The following is a 22,174-nucleotide window of genomic DNA, read 5'->3' as shown; positions in this document are numbered from 1 at the left end:
CGTGAGTTTCCGCGACCTCAGTCACTTCTGCAGCAGCCAGTGTGTCTGACCCCAGGGCTGCCCAAGCAGCTGGCTCAGGGGGCAGCTGCTCAGGTGGCCCCACGGACAGCCACACCGGCCATTACTGGAGTGGCTCTGCAGCCAGCCACTCGGGTGGCCCCCAGCCAACCGCACCAACCACTGCTGGAGCGGCTTGGGGCCAGCCGCACTGGCTGCTGCTCGAGTGGTCCCCGGGCAGCTGGCCCTGTGGACTGCCCAAGCAGCAGTCCCTGGGTTGGCCAGAGCAGCTGCTGCTCTGGCGGCTCCCGGCAGTGGTCCCTGGGGCGGCCGGAGCAGCTGCTGGTCCGGTGGCTCCCAGCAGCTGGTGACACTGGCGCGCGCACACACACCCTGCGGCAGCCCCCTGGGACGCCTCTTCTCCTCCTCCCTCCCCCCCTTCCCCGCAGCAGCAGCTGCCCCAAGATTGGGATTTGTAGAGGGAATGAGGGAGCGAAATGACTGCAGAGATGTATTTGAAGGCAATATGAAGGCTACTATTTAGTCGGGTATTTTTAGTAAAAATCATGGACAGGTCACGGGTCGTGAATTTTGTTTGTCGTCGATGACGTGTCCATGACTTTTACTAAAAATACCCTGGTCATTTCTCCCCCTCATTCCCTCTACTCTTCCCAATCTGCTCATTTTACTATGGAACTCCCAGTCTCTCTTTTAACTGCTTGCAATTTTATGCCTCTTACCATGCTGCCTGCTACACCTGGAATAGTCTTTCACTTTTCATCCTCCAAGTTCCTTTCCTCTCCTTAAAACCCAGCTCTCCAACAGTGCGTCCTCAATTCTTCTCACCGTTCATAATCCCCCAAACCAAAGTATTGATGTGTGCAGTAAATTGGTAGATTATAAAATGGGGCATTGGCACAATGTGTAATGGAGTTTTCTTAGAAGTACCCTAGGCCAGGTCTGCACTACAAACTCACATCGGCATAACTGCATCACTCAGGGGTGTGAAAAATCCATGCCCCCGAGCGACGTAGTTATACCGACCTAATCCCTGGTGTAGACAGTGTTCTGTCAATGGGAGATCTTCTCCCGTTGACATAGCTACTGCCTCTTGTGGAGATGGATTAATTACACTAACGGGAGAAGCTCTCCCATCGGTGTAGTAGCATTTTCACTAAAGTGTTATGGTGGCATGCAGAGCTGCTGTAGCTTTTTAAGTGTAGGCCTGCCCCTAGTCAGAAGAACATTTAAAACATTCATGGTATTTGTGGAAGAGTTCAATCTTCTTTTAGACAGCACTTGCCCATCTAGAGTTTTAACTAATATATTCAAAGTTCTCCTTGTTATAAGCCGTGTTGGACAAATACATTGCTGTCCTATTGTTACCATTTACTTTATGGTAGTAGAAAATGAGTTTAATACAGATGAAAGCGGCTACAAAATGAATAGAAGAGCAAATGTGTACTGACATAAATATTTGTATTGCAGTGACGAGAGGCTGCTGAAGAATAAACTTTTTAATTTTAATTATTTTTGGTTTCAGAACTTCTGATGGTGGAAAGACAGTTGGTACCATAGACGTCAGCTTTGTGAAGATGGGGGAGATAGAGGAGGGGGAAGTAGACCACATCACAACAGATGTGCAGGGACAAAAGGTATGAAATCAGTTAGCTCATTGCACAAATTAAATTAGAATGATCAGTGGTGCCAGATGCCTATATTACTAATACCACACTGGGATTTAAGTTCTCATTATTCAAAAAAGCTAAATGAGAAATCAGCTCTGGAATGAAGTACAATATATGTGCTCAGCTCTCTCAACTCAAAATACATTTGCATAGAGCTGTGCCAAGTGATACTCTGTTCTCAAACGTTCCCCCTCTGTTTTGTTAGAACAAAAGTATTCATTTAAACCTCAATCAACCATAATTAACCACTACTTGAGAGCTGTCAGAATGTAGTATGAGGCACTAGTGTTGTGAAGGGTCAAAACTTGGGTTTGGCTTTATTAATAAGCACAAAATACATAAGTTGAATTATAGGCCAAGCTGCCTTCCCAGGCTATTCCTCTCTTGGTGCAGCTTGGCCCTACAATTTAAATTCCTCTGCTGTGAGAGGACCACTCCCCTCGTCCCCAAGCCCTGTTATTTAGTCGAGGCAGTTAATGAGCTATATCAACCATAGTGAGTCTGCAGGAATTAATTGGTATCTCCTTGCTGGGTTCCAATACTTGTTGATGGGGTGGGTTGACAGAAGAACACAGTAAACTTGTTACAGCCATAGTTTCAGTGGGCTTTGAATGCATTTGTTAAATTAAGTGAGACACAGTTACCCAATTTCCTGTTTGTGTGTGCAAACAGGTGAGGGTGCAATTCCAGAGACATTTTTGAGGAAGTTGCACTACTTCCTCATCAATATATTGAAATACCCCCAACCAATTAGTTTTGAACTGAGTGTAAAATTCAGTATGCTGAAAGTCTGCACATTCAGGCAGAAGGAAACTGGTAGCCAACCCCAGATCTGGGATGTTGATTGGTACAAAACAGACCACCTCCAAAGGGCAACATCTCCCCCTTGCTCACAAACCTTTTCACAGTACACTCACAGCCCTCCTATGACCAGATGTTCACATGAGGATCTGGCTGTTAGTACCATTCAGAATTCAGAGTAGGGTGAGGAATTACTAGCATTAGTAGAGATTTCTGTCCTGATGTTCTTAAGCCCTGAATGTTTTACTAAGTGCAAGGTCAGCCCAAAATAGAAGGGGAAAATACTAAAATAGTCCGCTTGAACAAGAATTTATTATACTAATCACTGACTCCTTGGCTGCAGACACTCTCTTGCTAATGTAACCCATGTGGTTCTGCTGTGTAGAAGGGCAGAATTCCTTGCATGGTACAGAGCTTTGATACATAGGGGTTCCCCTTGCAATAGAGAGCATGGGGGGCAGATAGGGCCACGTCTGGGAAGGCTATGGAAGAGGCAGAGGTGAGAGCAGAATATCTGCTGCTATATAAATCCTTTTTCCCTCTGTCCCACCTCCTGTGGAAAGGGGGCATGGCAGCAGCCTCCAGAGACTATGACTGCCTTACTGTTGCAGTAGAAGCTGCAAAATACTTTGTCAGCCTTTCCAACACGTGAAGGAAGGATTCCTTCTATCTTATTCTGCACTAAACAGAATGATGCAAAGCATAGTTATGTGCTTTGTCTGTCTGTCTGTTTAGGATTTAGACCTAAAAGAAATACAAGAACAGAACAGAAGCTGGTGTGCTGCCTTTGAAAGGAAAAAAAACAGTTGACAAGATTTAAAAATATAGCTTTCTTAAAACATTAGAGCTCAGAATTATACATGAGTGTGAAGCCAGAAGAGGAGCCATTAAAAATGGTTTAGAAGATTATGTAAAAGTAAGTAGTGCTAAGAGATGAAATCATCAAGTGAGGAAAGAGATGTCAAAAAGAGGACAGTAAAAAAAATTCCCACCTTTTCCCCCCAACCCTGATTTAAAATTGCGTTTGTACTAAATAATGCTGCCTGCCTGCTGTGATTTTGAGAGTAGCCCTTGAAAGAAATTCCTTTGAAATTATATAACTTGTCAAAAATTGTTTTCTACTCTGCTATTGCCTTTTTGGAAAGTTCTTTCTACTGCATTTTGGGACAATCCTTCATGTTTTGCTGCCTTCTGTACAGAGACTCCAGTGTTACAACCTATTATTAAATATTACAACTGAGTTGTACAGGGAAAATGCAAATTAGTAATTAAAAATAAAATCGCTTCACAAAACAGGTAGGGTTGGAAATATAGCTTATCACAAATATTTTGTCCAAGGCCATTCATATTTAACTGTTTCACATTTCTTTTGCAGCAACTTCTGAAAAATTCCATTTGTGGTTATGTTTCCTTTCAAAGTGTTACATCTTTTCTTTTGTAGTGTGCACTGGTGTGTGAATGTACAGCACCTGAAGGCATAAGTGGTAAAGACAGCTTACCTCTATTAAATGCAGGTATGTGTTATAACATCATAATTTCTTTAAATAATTAGGGCTATAATATTGTACTAGGTTATCTTTGTTAGTGGGAGAACGTAGGGAAAACCACCAAAATCTCATGCATACAAGGATTTTGAACAGAGCACTTTTAAAATGTTGTGCCCCATTTAATGTTCACTTGAAGTTTAACATTTGCATCTATATAAGCCACAGACACTGAATGTTTAATAAAAGCTAACTACAAAAGATGTTCAAAGGGCATTTTAGTAGTTCAAACAACAAGATGTTTGTAATTCTTTTATGTATATATTCTAATGCATTTTGAGTAGATTGCTATTTGATTCCAAAACAATGGGCTGCTATACAACAATACCAGTTTTGAAGAGTTTCAGAACCACTAGAGATTTAAGATGTTTTCCTGAAAACCTTGCTCCTGGAAGCTTTCTTCATTCACTGGAGTAGAGTGCAGTTGACTACTTGTGTGAGGAAGGATTTGCAGAAACTGGCCCTGAAAAGTTAGACTTTGTGGTACTCTGCTGAATACTCTTACATTTGGAGCCTTATCCAGTGCCTATTGAAGTCAGTGGAAAGACTCCCAATTGACTTCAGTGAGCATTGGATGAGGCCCACTGTTTTTTGTAATGTATGGTGTTGTGTTAATGACTATAAAGTAGTCATAGTTGCACACACATTTGACTCCTGAGTACGCCTCTCTCACTGTTTATACAATGTTAGCTGAGATTGTGTTGAAAGCCCTGTGATTTTAAATGGAAGGGGCTGCTGTCAGGGCATTTTGAGGTCAGAATCTGCTCCGGAGCTCACTTCAGACTTTGGTTTGAAGTGTTTATATGCTCAACCCATTTCTCTCTCTTTCTCATTATACAAAGAAATATTACATGATGGTGTGGAGTGCTGTAAAAGTGTTATCAGCCTGAGTGTAGGAATTTACATCTCTCAGCAGTAAGAAAGACACAAGTAAGCTATGCAGGTCACCCAAAACATACCACACCAGTATGTATTCTTTATGCCCCACATACATTACAGATAGAAATATGTTTTTTAGAAACCCGTAAAGCCTTATTTACCATGAGACCAAGTGCTCAGGTCTCAGAGGGAGTCATGGAAACCTCTAAAAATGACTTGAAATAACTTTTCCTTATATACCTCTACCCTGATATAACGCGACCCAATATAACATGAATTCGGATATAACGCGGTAAAGCAGCGCTCCGGGGGGGTGGGGCTGCACACTCCGGTGGATCAAAGCAAGTTCGATATAATGCGGTTTCACCTATAAGGCGGTAAGATTTTTTGGCTCCCGAGGACAGCGTTGTATCGGGGTAGAGGTGTATATAAAATATCACAATATATTTCTTGTGATCTCTGAATCCAGTTGGGAAGCCTATCTGTAACCCTGTAAAGCTGCTATTTGTAGTTCTGCATGACTCTGAGATATAGGATTTTAAAACTGACATTTTTATGTATAAAAAACATGTTACAGGTCCAGTAATGAGTCTTGCCCATCCTGGGCTGCTGGTGGGTTTTTTTGTTTTGTTTGTTTTTGCGGGGAGGAGGAGAAGCCCACATATTGGGGGGAGAATGAAAAATATTTTTCTGGTTGCTTGATTTTTTTTTTTAGTTGAAGCTACTTGGGGGAGATTAGGGGCTGGGAGAGATTAGTAATGTAACCTGAACTTTACCTATGAAACAGAGATGCATGATAAATTAGTTTATCACATGGCTCTATAATTTATTACATAAATATCATCTCCACATATCTGGGTTTATATGAATCTCTCTGTGTCTCTCCCCCCATATATATGTTCTCTATATACCTCACACTTTCCCTCTCTTTCGGTGTATATGTATTTGTGTGTAAATGTGTAAACAGTGTCTCTCTTTCTGATGTGGGTATACTGCACTGTATATACTTACTCCTTGGGGAATTCTGCATCAAAAAAATTAAAAATTCTGTGCACAATTTTTATTTGTCAAAATAACACACTATATTCACTCCAGTTTCAGTTACTTTGGTAATTTATTTCAAAATGTTTGTCAACAATACAGACAACAACAAAAAAGATTCCCCCAGGAGTACAGAGTTAAAGAAACCCCTATGACAACCCAGTTCCAGCTGGGAGGTGCTGGAGGGGGCTACATGTGGCCCCCCTGAACCCAAACAGTCACCCCCCCTCTTCCCAGAGCCCAATCGTGGGGCACCCCCCCCCCCCCCGGCCCAGACACCTGCAGCCTCCCTCCCCTCAGCACCTTTACTCCCCTCAGCTTCTTTACTGTCCCACCGGGAGATGTAATGTGGCCTTGCCCTTCCTCATCCTTTGCCAGAGCTGGGTCTCCCAGGCCCTCTCCTGTCCCTGAGCTGATGAGGATCAAGCCAGGCACCAAGAGCATGCAGAGCCTACATCCATGCTGGGCTGGGCGCTCTGCTCACTTTGAGCTGGAGAGCTGGACTCTGCAGAGTCCAGTGGTCCCTAATGGACAGCAGCAGCTCTGCAGCCCCAATTCTGCAGGGAAAATATGAAATTCTGTGCAGAACATTAATTCTGCGCAAATTCTGAATTGTGCAGTGGTGCGGAATTCCCCCAGGAGTAATGTACTGTGTATGTACCTATATATGTGTATTACAGTATAAATTTTTGATTCTCTGTCTCGAGTTGTTTATCATGCCAGGGAAACTATGAAACTTTACAAAAAAGAAGTGGGCATAGTAGGACATTGGCATTCATCTCAAGCCTGGATCTTAATACATGAAACTCACAGACCTCAAATGAGTTGTGAAGCACTTATTGAGTGATGTAAATGAATGTAATATCTCACAGAGCCTCATCATTATTCCATTTTTACCTCGAGACTTCATTTATACTATTAGAAATTCACTTATCCATTTATAATACTGGAAATTAAAATAATTTTCTCGCATGTTTTTCACGTAAAGGTATGAAAGAGGAGAAAAGTAACTAAAATCTAATAAAAATGAGCAAAACTGAAGTTATTTTTTTCTGAAATAATATGTATGCTTGCTTTTATTCTAAAGGGAAAAATCCATAAATAACAACAGTATTAGAATTTACAACATGACAGTAGTTTGCTTTGATCTTCATTAGACAGTGAACAGAAGTTCAAACAAGAAATAATGTTCACTCTTTTTGTTTTATAAGTTTTATTTGGGGGTGGGGGAGGGCTGAAGAATAGCATGTGGAGAAGTAAATGATTTCCAAGGAACAGAAAACACTGCGGTCTTTACATTTACAATGAGAATGTCAGAAAATGCAGTTTGATAAATACATAGCAGTGATTTCCTGGCTTCCACACATAGATGCACTTTTAAAAGAGAACTTTCTCCATTTTGCTCAGTGAAATGTTTTGACAGTTCGTACATAAGCAAGTCTCTCTCTACATAAATTTCACAGTTTTATAAATGTAGGGAGTTTTGGATTGAGCAAGCCTTTACTCCATATGTTACAAAAGCTAAATGTGTTACTGCCAAGGCCAAACATTCAAAAGTCATGAGGCACGCCCCCTCAAAATCATGAGACTGGCTTAAAAATCATGAGATTTAAACAATAATAAACTTGGGATGCTTTTTAATTTGTCTTCTGGCTTTCAGCCTTTAAAGTTTCCTAAGCTTTTCTCCATAACCATAAGGTCTAGAAACTTAAAAAACAAAGCAAAAAGGGGAAAAAAAAGGCAAGATTGTTACATAATCACCTGACTCCAAGAGCTGTGGCTTTAAGAAAAATTCCAAATATCTGAAAATTCTCAAAGAAATCACAAGAGTTGGCAAAGCTGCAAATAAGACTACTTGGACTCCTATATTGAGCAAAGGTTTGCAAGATATGATCCAGAGTTTTCAATTGAAATGCTTCTCTTGAGCTTGCAGATAGCAGTTTTAGCCTTTTGTCAGCATTGGAGACACTGCTAGGATGACAATACAACAGCAACAATTGTTCATTAGTCTTTGTGTTGCCTAAACTCTGGTTAAATGCAAAAAGAAAAACTCCTAGAGCCAAATTTTCAAGGTGGCCGCTTTTGTAAATTTTTTTGGCATTATTGCACATACAGATTTGCACAGGCAAATGTGAGTTATTACATGTTGTGAGTGCAAATTTACAGGTTCTTGAAAATGTTTCAGATATTCAAAAAGCTACACAGGGATGAGCTTTTCATGTCTAGGTTAGCATCTGAAATCTACTCATAGTGAACAGATTCCTACATTACAGTAAGCACTAGAGTTGACACATGTTGGCAGCTCTCTGCTCATGGGCCAAAAACAGAATCAGCTATACATATTGAATTATCCTTTCAAGTCTGAAGCTTGTCACTCCAATGTCTTGGTTAAGGAACATTGGGGTATCTTACACTGCTGTGGATTAAGACAGGACTTCAGTGCTGTCAATAAAACATCTTTCATTAACTTAGTCACAACAAAAGAGAAAAAATAGGAAATGTTTCATAGTGTTTGAACCAAGTGATATTTTGAATATATGCTTCTGAATCCCAGAAGTCTATCGCAATGGATAAGGCACTAGAAAAAATACTTTGTGACCTTGGGCAAGTCATTTAACCTCCATGTCTGTTTCCTTCATCTGTAAAATTAAAACAACAATGCCTGATCACTTTTGTGTAGGTACTTTGAGATCTATAGACAAAAAATGCTGCTGATCATCTGTGCTAAACATCACTAAGGATTATTATGTTTGCTTTTTTAAATTATTCTTTGTTAATATTAAATAATTTAGTTTAGAAGTAAATTTATTATCAATAAAAAAGAGGTTGATACCTCAGAGGTCTTAAGTTTTACATGGAAGAAGAGTAGTTTCATGAAATTTCTTCAAAACCAAAGAAAGAGGACAGTTCCTGAAAATAAACAAGAGCTGTTAAAAATGAGCATGTGCAATATTGGCTCTTTATGAAGTGGGCTGTAACTTTGTCTACCAGTAATCATCTCATTTATGTAGATCCTCTAGTTTTATTGTTTTCGTTTCAGTCCTTTTTTTATTTTCATAACAAGTCTGATTTTTTTTAAAGTGCATTTGTGAATCATTGATGGTTTGGCCTTTGTTTATTATAGCTGTGATATTCATGCTGCATGAATCGGTGTATGTAGGCAATAATAGGAGGGAGTACTTCCCACAGTAGTGAGTTGTAATGTAGGTTGCAAGATCCACTTGTTGATGTGCTTTTAAAAGCAACAGTTTCTTCAAAGCGATCACAGGTCATGCATTTCTTTGAATTATACAATAGTGAGTGTCAGGATCAATGAGAGGCTGGTCCAAGGCAGCTTTTACCAGTGATGTGAAAAGATCAGTAGCTTGATGGAGAGTTGGAGGGTTCAGATTGCTGTCTAAAGTCATTCTGAATTAAAAAGCAGCGGATGTGTATGTGTGTTTTAATGACAAACATTTATCTCCCAATAAGCTTATCTAGGAAGTAACAGAAAAGGTAACTTCTCTAGGTTTCCCCTGTGTGCTTCTTCTGGAGAATCAGTAGAGAACAGAAAAAGGGCTCAAGGGCAGAGCTAAGGAGAGCACAGGAATTGCACAGGCTCATTATAGAGCATCATTATGCAATTTTGATGAAAATATGACTATGCAGCAGATCTGAGAGAAAAAACATGCTGTTCTTAGGCTTAAACGTGCAAGGCGCTGACCTTGTTTGCTGACAAAGAATTTAAGTACAAGAGTAATCCCTTTTCTGGATTAGGGACAGAGTGCTCAGCACCTTGCAGGATTGAGCCCGAGACTGTTACATATAGTTCTGGAGGGTGCTAGACTGCAGTGACATATCAGTGAGGCATATTTCCCTCTTAAAATACATATGCAACACCTATTTGTGTTAATGACCTTTATGTATGTGTAGCTAGGGAAGGATATACCATAATATCTAAATCATTTGGGATGTGCTGCATCTGCCCCATATGGTTTCACTTTCAAATGTATGGAAGCCTGAGAGTTCAAAACACACCTTGCACATAGTTACAGATAATGTTATCAGCTCTTAGCATGAGATTTCACTGTTTATTTATCCATCCTGTTAAATTGCTTTTTACTTTTGTCTCATGAATATGTGCCAGAGAGCTTGAGCTTGCATTCTTACTGCAGCAGTAATGATAAATGTACCAGATACCTACTGTACTAGGTAGAATGTAATTATCTACTGCACTGGGTTGTGCAGCCTTGAGTGCTATGTTTTTAATGAATAATACATTTATCTTTGGATTTAAGTTTGGAAATACAGGAGGACAGAGAAATAATTTTACATTTGTGGACTAAACAATTGTAGTTGCTTCTGAAAGAAACATATAGCCACAATTAAGCAATGCCATCATTTTTTCTCTTCTACAGTGTTAAAAAACCCAATCTGTAAATTATACAGATTTCCCACTTCTGACAACAAGTGGCTGCATATCCGAGAACAGATGTCTGACAGTACTCTTTCTTTCCATGTTCCCAAGGAATTGATCAATCTGAACATAAAGGAGGATATGAGAAGGTAAGGGTAACAAAATTACAAAATAAAAACTGTTAATATCTTTTCTTAGGCATTATTTCTTAGTTGAGGTAATATACATGATTATTGGTGAAGGTAAACTAAAATATTTTATGAAATGGGTAAGGAAATATGGTGATCTCACTGGCTGATAATTCATAGCTGTGACAGTAATCAGCACTATTCGTTTCTCAGAAATTCTAAGAGTCTAGTGACTATAAATTCTGAGCAGTGAATTGTGCCAAATACAGTCATGGCTCTGAACTTCTGAGAATCAACATTTGATTAATAATATAAATATTTTGAATAATTAACATTTTATAATCACAATAACACATGCCATGGTGTGAACTGCTCTATAGAGAGCTTGGCTTTATGCCTAGCAGCATCAATGGTGCGGATTACTACAACACAAGCAATAAGATTCAACACAGTTGGAATGAAGTGTAGGAGTAGTGAATATACAAATCACTTTCCTATAATTAATTTATATTTGTTAGTTAAAAGTGTGCCAGGTTTCAAATGTGGTGCTTTGTACAATCTTCCCATATGAATGTACCTATCTAATCAAAAAGGACTTCCAAGGAGTATAACAGAAAACACAGCCCAGGGAAAGGTGGGCAGGAGCCAAAGGTGGCATTAATCCACTTTTGTGCCACCCAGATTCTTGGCTGCTGCCAGGGCTGAAACAGCTTCCTGCCCGTGGATGCCCTGCAGCATAGAATTTCCATAGTAAGTAACAACACCATTGCCACAATCCACCCTCTCTGCTCCCTGGTATGACTTCAGTGGGACCTGCAAGGTGGGGGGATCTAGGGCTACATACATAGGTTCTATGCAGCTCCTGCAGTGGAAGAATTTTCACCATGGTCTTTTGCAACTCCATTGCACCCCCTTTATGCTACTGGAGCAGCATGTGAGGGCCAGAATCATCCTACAATGCCTCTGAAGTCAATGGCAAAACTCCTCTTGTTGTCAGCCGTGGTGGATCCAGCCATTAGTCATACTATAGGTATTCACCCTGGCTTAATCAGGAGATCTTCAACAAACCTGAAACTCAAAAAAGAGTCATACAAAAAGTGGAAACTAGGTCAAATTATGAATATAAATAAAACAACACAAGCTTGTATGGACAAATGAGAAAGGTCAAGGCAAAAAATGAGATTAGACTCCTAAAGACATGAAGAACATTTTATAAATACAAAAGAAGCAAGAGGAAGACCAAGGACAGGGTCAGCCCATTACACAATAAGGGGGCAAAGACAATAATGGAAAATACAGCAATGGACAAAGTGTTAAATGTCTTTTTTGTTTCAGTTTTCACCAAAAAGGTTAGCAGTGATTGGATGACAAATATAGTGAAACATGAGTGAAACTGTGATAGGATCTGAGGCTAAAAAAGGAAAAGAACAAACATTACTTATACAAGCTTTCAAGTGGATATTTAAGGAACTGGCTGAAGAGATCTCTGAGCCATTAGCCATTATCTTTGAGAATTTGGGGAAGACAGGAGAGATCCCAGAGGACTGGAAAAGGTCAAATATAGTACCTATCTATTAAAAAGGGGAATAAGGACAACCAGGGAATTATAGACCAGTGAGCTTAACTTTGGTACCCAGAAAGACAATGGAGCAAATTATCAATCAGTTCGTAAGCATCTAGAAGAAAATCATGTCAGACCAGCCTAATATCTTCCTTTGACATGGTTACAAGTCTTGTAAATAGGGGGGAAGCAGTAGATGTGATAATCTTGACTTTAGTAAAACTTTTGATATTATGTCACGTGATCATCTCATAAATAAACTAGAGAAATATAGCCTAGAATGAACCTACTATAAGGTGGATGCACAACTGGTTGGAAAAACCAACTCAGACAGTGGTTATCAATAGTTCACAGTCAAGCTGGAAGGGGATATTGAGTGGGGTCCTGCATGGATCTGTTCTTGGTCCAGTTCTATTCAATATCTTCATAAATGCTTTGTATAATGACTTAATGTATACATTTATAAAGTTTTTGGACAATACCAAGCTAGGAGGGGTTGCAATCATTTTGGAGAACAGCATTAGAATTCAAACTGATCTTGACAAACTGGAGAAATGGTCTGAAATAAATAGGATGAAATTCAATAAGGACAAATGCAAGGTACTACACTTCGGAAGGAATAATCAGTTGCACACATACAAAATGGTAAATGATTGCCTAGGGAGGATACTGTAGAAGAGGATCTGGGGGTTATAGTGGATCACAAACTAAATGTGAGTCAACAACGTAACACTGTTGCAAAAAAAGCAAACATCATTCTGGGATGTATTAGCAGCACTCTACTCAGCACTCATAAGGCCTCAGCTGGTGTACCGTGTCCAGTTCTGGGCACCACACTTTGGGAAAGATGGGGACAAATTGGAGAAAGTCCAGAGGGAGAGCAACAAAAATAATGAAAGGTCTAGAAAACATGACCTCTGAGGAAAGATTGAAAAAATTGTGTGTTTAGTTTGTAGAAGAGAAGACTTGTGGGGAACATAAGTCTTCAAGTTCGTAAAAGGTACTTCTAAAGAGGAGGGTGATGCATTGTTCTCCCTAGCCATTGAGGATAGGACAAGAAGTAAAGGGCTTAAAATGCAGCAAGGGTGACTTAGGTTATACATGAGAACACTTACTGTCAGGGTAGTTAAGCACTGGAACAAGTTACCAAGTGAGGTTGTGGAATTGGAGGTTTTTAAGAAGAGGTTAGACGAATACCTGTCAGGATGGTCTAGTATCTGGGCAGAGAATTGAACTAGATGTCCCTTCCAGTCCAACATTTTCTTCAGATACAATGATGATGGGTGTGATATAAAGCTTAGATTAATTATTATAGTATTTGATTCTACTCTTTAATATTGTTTATGTATTTATAAAATGGATAGCCTGTCCCTGTTTGGGAATACAAGTGTTCTGGGTTTGGTTTTGTTTTTTACATAAAGTGTTGAAATCAAGTTACTCTGGCTGCACAGTTTAGTTGCTTTCCTAAATTTTATTGGTCAAAATAGTAAGGGATTATTTCACCTATATTGTTTCTTGTGCATTAACATTACCAAAACCATTACAGAGTAAGAAGTTCTGTATTGTAATAATGAGCTTCTCGGGTGAGGCGATAACAACATAAAATAACAGGTATTTACATTTTAACTATAATTTAGTACTCTTATTAGAATAAGAAAGTGACTTTGGAAGAGTAAATAATAGAAATGTCTGTCTTTTCTGGCACCCATCATCATGGCATCTGCGTGCCTGCCAAAGCTGAATAAATAAATTTCATCAGCCTTCCACGGAGGAAGAATTCTAGTCCACACTTGCTGGACCCAGGAGTGTAGAGGTAGGAGAAATCTGCTTCCCCAATCTCCTCTCTGAGTGGCAAATCTCCCCAGAAGCGTATACAGAAGATATCCATGCCTCTGCTTCCCTCTCATGTACATCATCTTCCCAGTGACAAATTTACAGAAGTTGCAGTTGCTCCGGGGCTGGGGCAGGTACTGACAGTTTCAATGTTGCTACTAGGGTAGCTGTTGAAACTTAGTAGAGTGTGTGTGTGTGTGTGTGTGTGTGTGTGTAAGTAAAATTCACTATGCTTTGGCAGAATGGGGGGCAAAAAGATGCCCACCACCAAGAGTGGCAACCTGGGTTAGGAATACTGGCACCCAGTGGCTTCCATGATTAGGGCCCTTCCAAATTCATGATTGTGAAAAATGCATCACGGACCATGAAATCTAATCTCCCCTGTGAAATCTAGCTATTGTAGGGGAGACCAGATTTCACAGAGTTGGGCGGCCAGAGAGCAGCAGCTGCTGGTCAGGAGCCCAGCTTTGAAGGCAGTGGCACTGCCAGGAGCAGCGCAGAAGTGAGATGGCATGGTATGGGGGGGTTGTCCCTTTTGGGCTGGCCTTACAGGTGAGCTAGTGGGTGACTGCCCAGGGCCCCATGGTCAGGGAGGTGCTCTGGCCACCCTCCCCCCCCTTCACACACACACAGCCAGTTCAAGGCCCCGTTAGCTCCCAAGTGCCAGGCTCCAGCTGTTAGTCCTGGACAGGCTGGGGAGGGACAAGACTTCCTCTTCCTCTGCATGGGCCACTCCCAAGGCTGGGTCACATCCACCATCTCCAGGAACCTCCCCTGAGTGCAGGAAGCTCTGCGGCTCCTGGCTGGGAGTCCAGCTCTGAAGTCAGCACTGTTGCCAGCAACAGCGCAGAAGTGAGTGTGGCATGGCGTGGTATGGTATTACCATCCTTACTTCTGCACTGCTGCTGCTGGTGGTGCTGCCTTCGGAGCTGGGTGCCTGCCAGCAGCTGCCCTCTGGCTGCTCAGCTCTGAAGGCAGCAGCAGCACAGAATTAAGGGTGACAATACCATGAGCCGCCTACAATAGCGAACCCTCCACAACCCATTTTGGGTTGGGACCCCCACAGTTAACAATACTGTGAAATTTTAGATTTAAATATCTGAAACCGTGAAAATTACTATTTTAAAAATCCTATGACAGTGAAATTGACCAAAATGGGCTGTGAATTTGGTAGGGCCCTATCTATGATGGTGGTGGGATAGCAGCTGAGGTGTGTGGCCACACTGTAAATAGATGAATGACTGATTTCTATGGTAAATCACCTGGACAACTTTCAGCCATACCAATAGTTTGTTTTGAAGGATTTCTCTAAAAGGAAAGAACCTAGGAAATTACTTTAAACAAAAAACAAAAAAAAGCTTTAGATTGATATTGACATCAAAAGCACTGGTGGCCAAATCATTGGCAGAATGTTTTGCTGCCATTACTGCTCACTTAGAACCTGTCAAAAATGTGGGGGACCTCTGAAAATTTTAAATCAAATTTTCTTCAAAACTGGTTTCACTTTAACTGTTATCTTTTAACCTGGATCTTCCCACTCCAACCTAACCTTTCACTTAACTTATCCTCCTCTCCCTCAAGTGTTAACTCCTTTATGGGGCTTCAGGTACCTTAAATCTGGAGGGAAGGGAAGGTGCCCTCAGGGGCTTCAGGTCAGATCTTTGCTATCACTCTGAAGTGCAGTCAGGTTCTGAGGCTGAAGGATGATTCTACTCAAGTCACTCAGTGAGGAGGGTTGAGCAGGCCCTGCTAGGAGAGATCTTTTATATCTCCTATAACTTTAGGGGATTCATCCCTGATCATCTGCTTTCCTGTTTGCAGATCTGTGGTGGTTGTTATTTAGACTGTGTTTCTGTGTTGTACACCAGCAAATGTCTTCAGTTTCACATTTTTTTGGTATGGTTTTATGGTGTGTTTCCAGTTTGTGGTGTTTATTTCTTCTGCTTTGTGGTAGTGTTTTTTGGCAGATTTTGGGTAGGATCTGAAGGAAATTGATGTTTGTTTCTGCTTATGTCCATCTTTCTTGTAAGAAAAGCAAATTAGTTTTTCAAACTTGATTGCAGATAAGGAAGGTATGTTCAGTTAAGTATGATAAATTCTGCAAAAAAAACTCAACAGCTACACAGTACAACTCTCCAATAGTGAAACATAGCTTGTGCTGATAGTAAATCAGAATGGCAAAAGAATGAGGATACTACAATAGAAGCTTTTTTCAGCATATGTTTTACAAGTTTACCACTAGAATCTCTGTTAATCCTTGGGAACCAAATTTAGCCTTGACTGAAAGGGAGTTGCACCCACTTATGCCAGAGATAAATTTGGCCCTTAGTGTTTATGGTCACAATCCATAAACAAATTACAAGAATGAAGTGCTGAACTTTTCTTGAACCCTCTTTCCAGTGTACAAAGATAGCGCAATCAAGCTTTCCTTCTGCATTAGGCACATCTGTTCTCTTCTACCTTCAGTACACTTTTCATGTACAAACATGTATAGTAGCCATTAAAAGAAATATTTCATAATCCATTTGTCTGTTGTCTTAATTCTTTCTTAGAACGTCACAGAATACCGGTGAAGTTCAGACCCTGTTCTGAAACCATGTATTTTTCTATGTTCCCTCTTTAATACTCAAGTGTGATAGAATAACAGGAGTACTTGTGGCACCTTAGAGACTAACAAATTTATTAGAGCATAAGCTTTCGTGGGCTACAACCCACTTCTTCGGATGCATATAGAGTGAAACATATATTGAGGAGATATATATACACACATACAGAGAGCATGAACAGGTGGGAGTTGTCTTACCAAGTCTGAGAGGCCAATTAAGTAAGAGAGGAGGGAAAAAAAAAAAAAAAACTTTTGAAGTGATAATCAAGATAGCCCAGTACAGACAGTTTGATAAGAAGCAAGTGTGAGAATACTTACAAGGGGAGATAGTATAATTTGTCTTTGTTTTTTGTTTTGTTTTTTGGAGACCCTCAGCATCTCTTCAAACTTTTGGGAATTGGTATAAATTTTCTTGAATTTGGCATGTGTTGATTTAAAATGTCTCCCTTGAGCCACTGCATTGAGAACAGAAGAGATTGAAGCCACAGCAGGAGTAGGATGAAAAGGCTGTGTGGAGGACATTTTTCATGACTTTTTAGTACTTTGGAAGACTTCTTTGTGTGCCCACTTTTTTAAAAAACCTTATTCTAGGTAATTCTATACCATAATGACAATGATTTTCTTTGTCCATATTTTTTAAAGCATCAAAATGTGCAGTCATTGAAAAGATGTTAGTGCACATGTATATGCATGTCTTTTCTGATAAACAGTGGGTTGGAGAAAAACCCTGTCTTCTACCTATCTATTGAGAAATGGCATAAGAGAATAAAAATAGTCCTGTGTAAATTAAACTGATGGCTTTCAATGAATAGCACCTCTGGTCTTTAGACAACCCCTTTTACTAGAGTCTAAAGGACACAAGATAATAATTTTACCAAAATTATGTAACTCTTTGTCCTCTTGCTCATAATTAGCTTTGGAGCAAAGGTTAATGCTGTGAAAAGCAAGGAGGAATTTTCAGAGCTGCCTTAAAAAAATAACACTAGAAAGCAGCATATATTTGCTGCAAAAAAAAAAATACAGTGCCTTAAAATGGTCTCTAATGCTGTGATTTGTTGTGTGATAGCGTTATCTGCAGATAAGCTTACTTTTACCATACAACAATACAGGAGGGCATGAAATGCTAAACACATTCTTTGCTGCCAATCTAGAGAAAGAAAATAGGGTGGGGGAAAGAAATATGTAGTTTCCCTTCAAAGCACATTGATTAGTGGAGTATTTTTGAGAAGAGGATATAGAAGAAGCACAGTCCCTGTTTTAATTGTTGAAGTAGCAGAGCTTGAATGGTAATCACCATTGGAGGAGTCTGAGAACTGAGAAACTCAAAGATCTCTAATAGAACACTTTTGAAATGCAAGATACAGTGATGTATTTCACTTTAATACACAGAGTTTTACACCAGGAGGAACGTATGTTCCTCTCTATGTGCACTTTTTGCAGCTATTAATGTAAAGAAAATAAGGGTCAAATTCTATCCTTGTGTGTATATATATACATCCAGCACCCACTGACATCTACTAACTAATTATAGAATGTTACAATTTTTCTAACACTAAAAGAAAAAGGTATATGCACCTATCCATAGAAGATGATGTATGTGATCTAGAAACAATGTGATAGAGGAACTCTGATTTTTCCATATAATTAAGCTTGGTGGAATACAATTTTTTTATATTATAATTTTGATGGATAGTGATGTTTTAAGCATTTTTTTTATTTTTATTGATTTAAATGGAAATTCTGAGGGGGTAGGCAATAATTATGTAATGATACTAAGCATTAAGATTAAAAAAGATTTAAAGCTTTATAACTGTTAAAGCACAAATTATCAACATCACATGTTACATGCCTAATCAAACAGCATTTTTCTTACTTTGCCTATCTGTGAATTTTGATTATTATTGATTGAGATATTTTCATTGGTTTGGGTATGGTGAAATTGATATTACCAGTATTTACTGATAAAAATCGAATCCCTCCAGCACTACTTGTAACAGAGGGTATGTCTACACTGCAATCAGAAGTGTCACTGCACTTGTTGCTGTGTTCTGCTCGATAACAATCCAAAGCAGTGCAGACTGATGCGTATTCATTTTCATCATCATGAGTCAGATGCCACCAGTAGAAGGTTGATTTTCTTTTTTGGTGGTTTGGGTTCTGTAGTTTCCACGTCGGAGAGTTGCTCTTTTAAGACTTCTGAAAGCATGCTCCACGCCTCATCCCTCTCAGATTTTGGAAGGCACTTCAGAGTCTTAAACCTTGGGTCGAATGCTGTAGCTATCTTTAGAAATCTCACATTGGTACCTTCTCTGCATTTTGTCAAATCTGCAGTGGAAGTGTTGTTAAAATGAACAACATGTGCTGGGTCATCATCCGAGACTGTTATATCATGAAATATATGGCAGAGTGCAGGTAAAACAGAGCAGGGGACATACAATTCTCCCCCAAGGAGTTCAGTCACAAATTTATTTAACGCATTATTTTTTTAATGAGCATCATCAGCATGGAAGCATGTCCTCTGGAATGGTGGCAGAAGCATGAAGGGGCATACAAATATTTAGCATATATGGCATGTAAATACCTTGCAAAAGTGCCATGCTACAAAAGTGCCATGCAAATGTCTGTTCTCACTTTCTGGTGACATAAATAAGAAGAGGCAGCATTATCTCCTGTAAAAATAAACAGACCTGTTTGTCTTAGTGATTGTCTGAACAAGAAGTAGGACTGAGTGGACTTGTAGACTCTAAAGTTTTACATTGTTTTGTTTTTGAGTGCAGTTATGTAACAAAAAAAAATCTACATTTGTAAGTTACACTTTCACGATAAAGAGATTGCACTATAGTACTTGTATGAGACGAATTAAAATACTATTTCTTTTGATTACAAATATTTGCACTGTAAAAATGATAATCAAAAATAATAATATAAAGTGAGCACTTTGTATTCTGTGTTGTAATAGAAATTAATATATTTGAGAATGTAGAAAAACATCCAAAAAATAAATTTTCATCGGTATTCTATTGTTTAACAGTGCGATTAATCACAATTATTTTTTTTGAGTTAATCACGATTAAGCGACAGCCCTAATTTTAAGAAAAAGGCCTAATTTAGAAAACTAATATTTAATGTTTTATAAACTACTAATCTATTCTTTATATAATATTTCAAATAGGTATTTAATGATTACTAGAGAACAAAAGTCATTACCATTTCATGTCTGTTTCATAGTCTATGTGAAATGAACTGGTTTCAGTCCAATTGCTAATAAAGAACACTAATACCAACTGTGTGAATAAGGGTGCTGTTCACTTTGGTGTTTTTGTTAAGTGTTCATCTGGCATTAATGCATCAGCATGAGAATTGAGCTATTCTCTCTCCTTTAATGCGGGTGAGCTCACTGGCTGCTAGCAGTATTTTGTGAAAATATGTTAACTGCCAAAGTAATGGACAAAGATCAGCAAATAGTAAGTACTTTAGTTTCCAGTGGTGTCAACCCAACTATTATCATAACTACATTTATTCTGAAAAATATATATATGTATTCATACACACATGAATACATGTTCAAAAACCAAATAGCTTAACTGGCAACCATTGTTCCCCTTCCCCCCCACAGATATCAACTGTTGAATCAGGATTCATTCTACTTAATCTTCAGCCTTGCAGCTACATTCACTAGGTCAAAACATCAGCATTGCGGAAACCATATATGTCACTAAAAATCCAAAAGGAAATCCTTTGGCAAATTATCTGTTATCCTGTATGTTCTTTTGAGGGCTGACTTGAATGAAATTGAGATCACTTTACCATCCTACACAAACAAGCATAGCTACAGTGTATTGGGCTTTTGGTACTTTTTTCCCCACCTGCCACTTGAGTTTATCCCACAGTTATCATTAATGTTTTAATTTTGGGGCCACTGCTCAACAGAAGAAATGCACAACTTTCAATAGCACAGAAAGTTAAAGATCTTGGCTCTGCACCAGATTGAGTTGTTCAGAAGAAAAAATCCTGTTTTGCTGAAACAGTTTTGCTCACTCCCACCAATGCCTTATGTGAATTGCTACTGTACAGTTCTTAGAAGTGGAGAGACTAATTCAGTGAGGGCTCCCAGAGAACCACTTTTCCCCCCCTGAAGTTGAAATACTTAAAAACAAACAAACATAGCAAAACAAAACACCAAAATGATTTTAACAGTCCCCAGAGAACAATGACCACTTGCCATTGATTCATAACACTTTTTTAAAAAGAACTAATTTCTTGCCATAATTATTTTTTATATTTGATTTTAAAAGTGTCTAAATTTATACAGGTATAAATCTGCTCCCATTGAAGTCAACAGCAAAACTCAAATTGATGTCAGTGGAGGTAGGATTGGGCTCTTTTTAAAAAAAAATAATTTAATTACCAGTGTTACCTATCACATCTTAGATTGTGAAAATGAAGATAAATTATCTCATTTACATTTATCTAATTATACTATTTACTTTTTTACTCAATGTGAATGGTAAAACTACACTGGTCAGATTCTAGCCAGTTTCACTTTCTGGGTCACATATATTAACAGAACACTGCAGTGCTTTGGTTGTCAGCATTAAAAAAAAAAAAAACTGTTTTCAATTGCACTTAAAATAAATATGTCTATTAATGTTGGGCCAAATCCTTGTGTTTTTTCCTAAATAAGGGCTATAGGATTTAGCTTAAGAAGTTATGAAGAACTTCTTAATTTTACAAAACCTACATTTTGTTAAAGGTTATGGGTCCAATCCTTGAGTCTGGCTCAACTCCACCACCTTTCTTTTCCCCTCACGTACCTCTTCCCAAATGCTAGAGTTGCCTGAAGGTTTATTCAGTTGCTACTGCAAGTAAGATCTGCTTCAAGACTGCTCTAACTCATGCCTGACTGCAGTGACCCTAAAATGGCTATTATGAGTGGATAGCTGAACACGATCCGAGAGCCTCTTAATGCCAACTGGAAGGTGGCTGGTTATGGGAATCTCCTGATTCTGGGTCTGTACATTCTAGTTCACCAAAGAATGTCAGGTGAGGTCTTAAATGAAAGCCAGGGTCATGCTGGTTAGTAATATCATTGTGAAATGTATGTAGAGATACTATGTAAGGAGTTAAGTATATATACTAAAAATACATTCTTAAAGTCTATATCAAGGTATGAGTCACCAGCAGAAATAAAAAAAACAAACAGATTGTCTGCCAGACAATCTATGTTTATTCCCCCCCCCCCCCCAGATGTAAATTAAGGTTGTAAGCTAATACAAAGGATGAGTATTTGTATACGGAATTATTGTCAACAGGGAAGCAGCACACAAGAAAAACAAGTCATGGATGGTTATACTGTGTCTAAGTACAGACAATGAATTTGGGGGAATATAAATACAAGGCAAAGAAGACACCTGCCCATGGTGTCCCCTAATAGGGCCTACAGGACTCATGATATCTTTTATCAAAATAAATATGAAGCATGATGCTCATCTGGAGTTTAGCATGGAAGTTTTAAATATTAGTGGCTTTTGCCAATATTCTTTCCTTTAATCATAAATGATAGTAATCAAAAAACACAAAATGAAGTAAGTAGTATTTGGACATTTAGAATTTTATTACAGCTTTCCTCATCTGTACTCCTACCATCTAGCTCAATGATGGTAAGTCATTACAATTCTTTTTTTGAGTTATGGTTGAAAAT

General features: G+C 39.0%; 1 protein-coding gene across 8 annotated transcripts in view; it reads left to right on the top strand.

The window, feature by feature from the left end:
- The window catches only part of INPP4B (inositol polyphosphate-4-phosphatase type II B), a 305,271-nt gene that overhangs the window by 124,946 nt on the left and 158,151 nt on the right, over window positions 1–22,174 (top strand). For 6 of the 8 annotated variants that reach the window (XM_065404692.1, XM_065404693.1, XM_065404689.1 and 3 more), the window contains exons 1-3: window positions 1,593–1,652; window positions 3,928–4,000; window positions 10,348–10,495. In XM_065404692.1, the coding sequence (XP_065260764.1) occupies window positions 1,593–1,652; window positions 3,928–4,000; window positions 10,348–10,495 (281 nt within the window). Of the gene's footprint in view, window positions 1–1,540; window positions 1,653–3,927; window positions 4,001–10,347; window positions 10,496–22,174 lie in introns of those variants that run through there. The other 2 variants (XM_065404686.1, XM_065404687.1) reach the window with 2 other exon arrangements.

This window comes from Emys orbicularis, chromosome 5 (genome assembly GCF_028017835.1).
Source record: "Emys orbicularis isolate rEmyOrb1 chromosome 5, rEmyOrb1.hap1, whole genome shotgun sequence".
NCBI classification, from domain to species: Eukaryota; Metazoa; Chordata; order Testudines; family Emydidae; genus Emys; species Emys orbicularis.
This window is presented reverse-complemented; position numbering and strand designations above follow the sequence as displayed.